The 10,238-nt window shown below is 37.6% G+C and overlaps 1 protein-coding gene across 1 annotated transcript; it reads right to left on the reverse strand.

The window, feature by feature from the left end:
- Positions 1-4,683: 4,683 nt before the first annotated feature.
- LOC149829174 (BEL1-like homeodomain protein 11) lies at positions 4,684-9,018 on the reverse strand. The gene is made up of 4 exons (XM_090017216.1): positions 8,128-9,018; positions 5,274-5,647; positions 5,124-5,184; positions 4,684-4,962 (listed from the first exon to the last, which is right to left on the reverse strand). Exons 1-4 carry the CDS (start codon positions 9,016-9,018, stop codon positions 4,852-4,854), a joined length of 1,437 nt encoding a protein of 478 aa, XP_089873342.1. The 3' UTR covers positions 4,684-4,851.
- Between the last annotated feature and the right edge of the window lie 1,220 nt (positions 9,019-10,238).

Genomic DNA, 10,238 nt, shown 5'->3' on the forward strand with positions numbered 1-10,238 from the left:
AGGTTTGGAACATTACTTCCAAACCTAGTCCACCACATGTATGAAAAAACAAGAAAATGAAAAATCAATAAGATAAATTATACAAATCATACAATCATACAAAATATCATAACTAAATAACAATATAAAATTAAAATTGAAATAGACAAATAAATTACCTAGGCGCATTGTGGTACGGTTTCATATTGTTGCAGGTTTTCCCATATCATACAATGCATTATCGTAAATTTTTATTTTCTTATGAATCTGATGTTGAAGAAAATGAAATCAAGAAGGGCAGTTGGCCCAGATGGTATACCTATCGAGGCTTGGAAATGCTTGGGAGAGAAAGGTTTAGAATGGTTGACAAATCTTTTTAACTTGATTTGGCGAACAAATAAGATGCCTAATGAGTGGAGGAAGAGTACTTTGGTGCCTTTATATAAGAATAAGGGTGATATACAAGATTGCACAAACTATCGTGGTATAAAACTCATGAGTCATACTATGAAACTTTGGGAGAGGGTGATTGAGTCTAGGTTGAGGAAGGTTGTCATGATATCGGAGAATCAATTTGGTTTTATGCCTGGAAGATCAACTATGGAAGCTATACATCTTCTTAGACAACTTATTGAAAGATATAGAGAGATGAACAAAGATTTGCATATGGTTTTTATTGATTTAGAGAAGGCATACGATAGAGTACCTAGGGACGTTCTCTGGTGGACAATGATGAAGAAAGGTGTTTCTCTCAAGTACATTAGTATAATTAAAGATATGTATGAAGGAGTAGTAACCAATGTCCGCACTTGTGGAGGGGTGACAACCAATTTTCCGATAACGGTTGGGTTACATCAAGGATCTGCTTTAAGCCCTTTCCTATTTGCGATAGTGATGGATGAACTTACGAGATCAATTCAAGAAAATGTACCGTGGTGTATGTTGTTTGCTGATGATATTGTTTTGATTGATGAGTCTAGAGCTGGGGTTAATGCTAAGTTAGAATTATGGAGACAGACATTGGAAGCTAGAGGTTTTAAGTTGAGTAAGAGTAAGACTGAATATATGGAATGTCGGTTTAGTAAGCAACGAAGTAGTGATGGGAGTGTAGTGAAGCTTGGTGAGCAAGATATATCGGTGAATGATTATTTCAAATATTTAGGATCCATCATTCAAAAGTATGGAGAAATTGATGGAGATGTAAATCATAGGATAAAGGTTGGGTGGATGAAATGGAAAAGTGCTACTGGAGTGCTGTGCGATCGTAGAATGCCATTGCGGTTGAAGGGAAAGTTTTATAAGACGACTATTAGACCCGCTTTACTATATGGTACGGAATGTTGGGCTGCCAAGAGACATCATATTCAAAAAATGAGTGTAGCTGAGATGCGGATGCTTAGATGGATGTGTGGAAATACAATAAAAGATAAGATTCGGAACGAAGAGATACGTAAGAAGGTAGGTGTTGCACCCATTGAAAATAAGATGCGAGAGAATCGTTTACGGTGGTTTGGACATATTCGGCGAAGGCCTAATGATGCTCCAGTTAGAAGGTTGGAGAAATGGGAAAATATATTAGTTAAAAGAGGTCGGGGTAGGCCTAGGAAGACTTGGATGGAGATGATAGGAAAGGATATGAATGCTTTGAACCTCACCGAGGACATGGCGTTGGATAGAAATGATTGGAGGAAAAGGATTCATGTGGAAGACCCAAAATGAAATTCTTTTTGGTTCATATCGCTGACCCCAATTGTTTTGGGATGAAGGCGTAGTTGTTGTTGTTGTATGAATCTGATGTTGAATGCTATTATCAGGGTTCAAGCTTTTAATGCAATTCAAGAGACCTTTGTTGACTTCCCTGTTCATCTTAAATGTAGGGGATTATTTAAATGCAATATTTAAATAATACGTTGTAGCACGAAGAGGTTGATGAAGCTACTCAGTCCACCTATGGTCAATGATGTTCCATATAAGCAAATACATTTTTTTCTTTCCATTTAAATTATCTCTAATGCTCTCTTTTGCCTTATTCATAGCCTCATAGAGATAACCTATAACTGGTTTGTCTTCGTTGTCAACCAATCGAAACACCTTCACCAAAATACAGTGAATCTCAACAACTTCACGCATAAATCCCATAATTCACTTCTGAATACAATATCTATAATTTCTCTTGGCTTTTTTTTAAGAAGAGGGGTATGCATTCCACTCATTCGAAGAAAACATCTTTTTAAGTGCACTTCTCTTATTTACAAGACTCTGCACTATCAAAAAATTCTTAGCAAATCTAGTAATTGCGCTATAAATCAACTCAACACTATTAGTATACTTCTTCATTAAGTTCAAAACCTATGCATGATTATATGTCGTATCTAATCTATGCTGCCAATGTCCTCAAGCATGAGGACTATGCAATGGGAAATACACGGGATCCAAAATAATGACCCATAATTTTCTACCCGTTCTTTGCATGCTGCTCCATAATTCGTTGCATTATCATTAATAAATTGTTCAATGTTTTGAGGTTGAACTTTTTTCACAATCATTTCAAAAACTCTAAGCACTACATTTGTTGTATTGGGCGTATCAGACAAATCAATTGATTTTAAAAACATAATTCCTTTGGGACAATAGACAAGAAAATTTATCAAAGTCTTTGACTTTTTGTCAGTCCACCTATTTGTCGTGATGCTACACCCAGTCTCTCTCCATGACTGCCTCATTTCATCACAATAAGCTTTCACTTCATTCACATTAGCATCTAAATTTTTTTTGTGATATGAAGGCATCTTGTATGCATGCCCAATACTAGTGTCATAACCTGAAAATGAAATGAATTTGCCGCATTGAAATGAATGCAGGCATCATAAAACTATCTTCAAACTACAACATTCGTTTGCTCGACTAAATGCTAAGGAGTGACTCAATACAAATATCGGATTGCATCCCAAAGGCAGTCTTAGGAGAAAAAGAAGAAAAAAACTCCTAATAGAGCCTATAACTCTACCTCTTCAAGAACTCCCTTCTTCTCTTATTTTTCTCGTTCTTTTCTTTTTGTGCCTGCGGCACTACTACTAGGACCAGCCATACATTTTTCCTTCGCTACAGAACTTCTTACTTCCAATGCTACGCTAAGGGTTGTAGGATCATAAGCAGGGAGCTCTTTTTTGTCCTCTCAAGGCTCCACATGCCTCATTTATGCCTCACTCATCTCTTTTTCTTGTTTTTTTTCTCTCAAACCAGTAAGTAATTGTTAACATTGTCATTTCACATCATTCAACAATTTTCTTGACGTACAAGCCGCAATATTGAGATATGACCCAACTAAATGATGATTCAACCTAGAGATACCACCCGAAATGATAATAGTTGTACTATATTTTCAACCACTTTTCATTCATTATTCAAGTGCCCCATTACCATGCCAGATAATTTGATGCTATCTTCTCCTCAAAAAGCTCAATAAAAAGCAAAGAGTAAGGTTTTTTAACCTTAACCCACTTTCTTGAGTGAAAAAATGTTGGAAATGCATTCTTACTTCATGAAATTGTAACAGCCCTCTCCCTTGCACACAGATCGGCCTTCAAATCGCTCTCACGAGTCTTAGGGTGTGTGGATACCTGTACACAAACGAGGGACTTGACCCTCATGAGGTCTTTAAAACCCAAAAATGAAAATATTATTTTTTTGGCTCTTTTTAAGTGTGTCGAGCCTCTATTGTACGATACACCCCATATCGTACTATACATATGATATGAATACGATATGAGTATGTATCGTATCATTTTTTTATATAATAACAATATGTATCGTACGATAACGGTAAAATACAGATAACCTTGTTTCTAACCCAGCTTGCAACATGGGAACACGTGATCATTTCAAATGTAGGTGCTGATGAACCACAAAGCTCTTGGCATGGCATTTTCAGGTTTCAGTTTTGGGGACAAACACCACTAAGAGCAGATGTTATGATGGATAATAAAATGCAGTGGGCAGTTGGTGCCTGGCCTGGTTTAAAGGAGTCAATCCTGCATTATCATGCTTGGTCTTGCACATTTGCTGTTTTTTTTGTGTTGAACGGTTCTTGCGCACCTGCTGCAATTTGCTACGTGCCATCCATCTCCTTTTCCGGCCATGCATGGATTCTTCTTGAGACCATAATTCATTTTTTGATGGTTTTGTGCACGCAACACATATGCACACAAACACACAACACAGTCTTTAAACTTTGCATGATGTCCAAAACACAGATGGAATTTCAAACATACTGGTCTGAAAATGTGTTTCTTGGATTCTGCATGATTTTGGCCTAGTTGGTTCAAGATGGTAATGCCAAAAAAAAAAAGGTTCGCACCACAGATGCTCAAGAGCTCATCATGCATCTGCAAATGCAGTTCCTATGTAGGGCCCTAGTACAAGCGGATAGTTTTGGCTGGAGACTGATTATGTGACCTCATAATCTATTAGTTGCAACAGATTTCTTTTTGGTCGAAGTTTGGCTGGACTCATACTTCTCCTGTAATTCCATGAATGATAAAATATCAAATATTTAGGTGCTATCCCTCTCATTTCTGCAGAATTAGGTGGAAACAAGTTTCAGTAAACTCATTCTCTTTTTTTTTTTTGATTGGCCAAACTCATTTTCTCTTATGAAACGGGGGTCTTGGCGAAGCATGCAGAATTAGTGCCATTACAGCCTTTCCATATCGCACTGCATGAAATAGGGAAAAGGGTAGTGGGCCTTTTTCATGGCTACAAAAACAAAATTTCAGAATTGGTGGATTTCTCAGCAGATGTGGTCAAGTGTTTGTAACAGGAATGAGGTGGTCCATGATCTATGCTTTCAGTACTATACACCACATTCATACTTTAGCATGACGGATTGGCATTTGCTTCAGCCTGTTCAATCTCCTCTTTATACATTTCTTCAATCATAGGCTTCCATAGGCGAACACGTGCATTTATGAACCAGTTTGAAACCTGGTCCAATGAAGAAACAGTAGTCCAAGTCACTGCTGCTCTAAGATTACTATCACGTGCAGATTCAGGATAACCTACTTGGGACCTTGGGATAGTAAGGACCTCCAGATCCCATGTTAGATTGATTATAAGGTAGGCACAGAAGCAGGGATGATATTTACCTGGTTTCTGGTCAGGCCTGTCTTTGATGCCAGTGCAAGCTTCTCAGAATCATTAGGGTAGCTGAAAAAGGAAAGAAAAGAGCATGAAAACTGCTAGCATATCTGCACAGCAAGGAAGAAAGTTACAGGAGTCATGAGTTTTGTACGCACGGATGAAGAAAGTGCTCGAACAGCCAAGCACGTAGAACGGCAACCGAGTTTTCCGGCAATCCTCTAAGTGGTCGCCAACCTTGTTGGGGATGGGACATGTCCAAATGCGGAAGAGCTTTTCTCTGTCTGATGTGCAGGTCAATTGGACAAAATTCAGATGTCATGTTTTTGTAGTTCTGTGGATCTACTGATAGACGCTTTTTTGTTGCATGGATTTGGGAGAGTATAGCATCTTTCAAGCATTGAAACTGTCTGATTATTGCATGCAGCACAAGTGATGTGTATGACTTGGCAGCAGCACTGCCTGCAGCATCCTCAAACAGTGTTATGACTTCCTTCATATGGCAGCTGTATTGTTGATATCTGTTTTCAACCTAAGAAAGACAAGTGATGAAATGACTCAAAGATGGAAGAATCATGTCTACCATGCAAGCAGAGGATTGTCAAATTGAACCATACTATCAGTAGTTTACGTGAACTGTTGTTAATAGATGCCACTCGTAATGAATCAAAATGAAAACCAAAATATATGAGCCAAACAATGCACTGACGAGGAAAATGTATACCCAATGAAGAACAGGAGAAAACAAAGAAGAAGGCAGAATGAAAACACATGCGAATGAAAAGGCATCAATATACCGCGAAAATGGCTGTGTGATGTAGGCATTCTTTTCTAACTCAGATGTTAAAAGGAAAATAAAACAATGATCATCAGCAGCATGTTAAGATGAATGTAAACTTGTGCAGACACAAATTTGTATTCCGAAAATCTACTAAAAGGCAACATGCAATCCTAAGCTTAATATGATACACATCTTTGTGCTCATCAGTTTGCATAGATCGGTGATCTCCAAGTTTGAAACCTAAACTTTCTTATGTAGAAAGCGCAGCTACTCTTACATATGGTAGCATGTGAGAACAAACCTGAGCTACAGTTCAAGAACCAACTTAGTCTAAAAGACTACTTTAGCCACTGAATGGTCCTTATTTTTACAAGGTAAATTATCTGGACTTTGGTAACACAGAGACACTAAACATTGTGTTTTCAAATGTGACAAAATATAGTTATTCATGTCATTTTGATAAGTATTGATAATTCTCCTTGGATATCTTTCTCTTGACACATAATCAAGTAGGAAGCTATGTCAAATGATGAATGTCAAGTTTACAGAAATTTGCTGCTTCAGATGGCACATGGCAAGGTCGCTGTGATCTTGTAAGTTGGTGTGAAAAATGAGAATTTCTGATCCATGCAAGTCCTAGCCCTAAGAGGTTCGAATTGCAAATTGCAATTATTCAAGTTTCAAAATGAAGCATTTTAGCCCAATTTTTTTGAGGTTTTTAATGTTTAAAAAAAAGTTATTGAACAAATAAAAAACTTCTGAGACAGACTGAAATTTGTTGTCAACTGGAGAAGATGCTAGACGTTAGCATTTGAGGACTTACAAGGAGACAAATCAGTGATATGTTTGTCCAAAGCTCTGTAAATGGTTTGTAAGTACTTTACTGCATATTTCCCTTATTTATACTTATTTATGATACACCAAGTAACGTAACAGTCTGATCTTGGATGAAACTTATTTGATATCACTCCCAAATATTTTACAAGGAAAACGCAAGATGAGCCAACTCATGACAATGCGTGAATTAGTCCATCTTTCATTCAACCCACTACTTGGAACTATACATTTTGGGCCATTTTTATCCAGTTACCTTTATAGTAAGGCCCACTTGAGTTGTCTAAAATCCATTAAATTATAACAAATGTATCATCATTGTTTGCTTGTGACATCCTATTTCATATCATTAGCACCACTGTAGCAGGACCTTTGTGAACATAAAAGCACTTGTTGAATTTCAACTCTACCATGCTGGTATTCTACTCAACGCTCTTTATTTTTTTCCTATGAACATCTGGAGGTGAAATGAATAAATTACTGCACATTTAATTCTCTTCACTGGCATTTCTGCTCTTTCCCCCTTTTTCTATTGCCATCTAGTTCAATCATAAATCTAGTTCAATTGGCTCAGGACATGGTAGAGCAGAGGACGTTTTCATGTTTTTCATCTGTTAAAGCTCCATTTTCTTGATCCTTTTAGTACCCTTTATGTATCAAAGAAAACTCTTCTAGACACACTCTATTAGTTTATTGAAACCAGGGATGATACATCTATTAGAACCATTTAGCAATAATAAACCGAATTTAAGTGGCTCAGTTAATGGTGGAACAGAAAAGATGGTTTATGCCTTTCATCTGTTGGAAGTTTCATTTTCTCGACTCTTCTAGTGCTCCATGTATCAGGTTCTCAATGTAATAATCTATACACAAGATGGTATGACCATTTAGCATTAAAATATTGGCATGCTGCCCGCATCTCCTTATCTTCTTCACGATTCGAAAAAGATGCCAGACACAAGTATCACAAAATCAAAGGGTGTTTGTAAGAGAAGCAGCAGTTGATTGTGTAAAATGCTGTTATTCAAACTTCAGTTTCAACATAAAGGTAATACTGCAGTCAACAGCCATTCTAGTCTGTTAATGAGTCAGCCCTAGTTGCCAATGAACCCATTACTGTTTATGAGTTACACCATCTCTAATCTTAGTAACACATTCACCAACATTTTTTTTTTCTAATAGTCAAGCTACGGAGAATCCCTGCAAAACCTGGGGTTGAACTCTGAAGAATCTCTTGGACTTTGTTGGTATGGTCCTGCTATTTGTATAGAACAATTATACATGAGATCAGTAGCTGTAGTATAGCAGCATCTAAAATTATGAAGCACAAAATATGCAACAGGGAATGCATAAGAAGGCAAAACGAGAAGTAAACACTAAAGTAAGCTACTGCAAACCTGATCCAACAAGATGAAGAGCTTCTCAATTCTAATGGGGAGATCCTTTCTTTTGGCTGATGAGCACTCGTGATGGCAATCTGCAACGATTCGTTTGTGATTATCAACCAGGCCTGTCAAGTTGCTCATAGCAAGACCTGACCGGTTATCAGTTGCATTGCTAGGTGTAGGCAAGAACCACTGCATGCATGATTCGGAGTCAGCATCCTTGCTGAAGCTCACAACTTCATCAAGCAGGGACTGGGTTGGCTTTAGAAACCGCGAATTCTTAATGTTTGCTTTGAACAATGCTAGTTCCCATGACGTGAAACCAGAATGGATCTGCATTGCCGCTGATGAGGCTGAAGCATACATAATGCACTCCTTCCCACCAAACAAGTTACTTCTCCCAATCTTTTTCATGTGGTGGCTCTGATGATCACCCCTTGAGCCTTCTGCAGTCAAATTGTTCGATACTGAGAAACTCATGTGCAAGTCATTTTGCCTGATTTGTGAGGGAATGCCGGTTAGTAATGGACGACAATAGTGAAGGCTTAATGATAAATCATGTCTATCTTCAGAAGAGCAATTCCCACAATCTCTCTCACTTCCAACTTGTAATGCAGTTGAGTGTCTCCCCATGCTCATCTCAGCACCCTGAATAGCTGGACCATGAAGCCCATTCATGGAACTGGAAATGCGTTCACCTAAATCCATCCCAGTGTTCTCAATAATTGGAGTATGGAGAAGATTTACGGAGCTAGAGATGCGTTCGCCAAGTGACTGAACACTCGGCAAGATACATGATTCAACGCATGTCATCCTCTTTATCTCACCCCACTGAAAATCATATTCACTGTTTTCAGCATGAACAGATGAAGGGGATTCCCGGGGTGAATCTTGCAACACCATCTCAATAGTACTTGGCAAGCTGAAAGTTGGCTGCAAATTGAACTGTTGATCAAGATTGCAATCTTTAGGAAAGGATACACAACAGTATTGAAATGATGCAGTGTATAGTTTTCTTTTTGTTACATCAAAAATTGCATACGGGTTAGGGACGGAAATAAAAAAGGGTGATTAATAAGTAGTTACCTCTTTCTGTGCCAAGTTTCAAGCAAATCTTAAAGAAGAGGAAGCAGAACTAAAGTAGCAACAGAAGAAATCATGTTAAAAGAAACCATACTTAAGCAATTTTCTGGGTATAACCAGTCAATCCTCCCAAACAATCTTCAATTTTCATGAACAGAGCTGACTAGAATGAAAACTTGGTGGGAAATCAAAATAGAGAAAAAAACGACACAGGTAACATGAAAACCCAGTTGTGGTGAAAAGATTTCATCTGCACAACTTTTCATTCTAATGCCCATTTAAAGCATCCATAACTAATCACAAGAAGTAATAGGAAACAGATAATAAGAGATAAAATAATACTTCTTTTGCTCTCTTGTAAGGTCCCTAAGCGGATCACTAGAACAGGTGCAGTTCAATGCCAAATATGCAGAGAAAAATTAACTAAACATCTAAAGGCCAACAAATTTTCTTTTTCCAAAGGCTAAAGCCCAACAAAATTAAGAAAAGAAGGTTAACCCTTTTTTTTACTGTTACCATGTATCCCACATAACATGACTAGTATACAACAATCACTACAATCTCAGGAAAAGCAGAAACAGAGAACACTGACCAAGCACAGCATCTGCAGAATCACCAAAAAAGTAACAATACATTTCAAAAAGAAGGAAACTATCAAATAAAAAGAACTTTTTTGCTTTTTAATCTGTACCACAATCTATATGAGAATAAGAAGACACAAAAAACATCCCAACCTTCTTAAAATTTAAAAACAGAACACCAAAAAGAAAGATAAGAATCACAGGAAGAAATAACCCCACATGAACTAAGTCCAAATTCTAGTTTGTGTACACCGACCTTACTCACATTACATGAAATTACAATCTGGCTTAAAGAAACAAAGCAATCTCTCCTCTTTGGAATCCTTCCTACAAAACTGTCCAGGTAAGGTGTCCTTCGAGGCGGTGAAAACCCAAAGACCATGTAAAAAAATGTGGCGAGGTAGTGGTCCCCACCACGCAACATGTCTTTATTTTCTCTCTGCATGAAATTGCAGTTGA

This window comes from Nuphar pumila, chromosome 9, assembly GCF_984573655.1.
Source record: "Nuphar pumila chromosome 9, dmNupPumi1.hap1.1, whole genome shotgun sequence".
NCBI classification, from domain to species: Eukaryota; Viridiplantae; Streptophyta; class Magnoliopsida; order Nymphaeales; family Nymphaeaceae; genus Nuphar; species Nuphar pumila.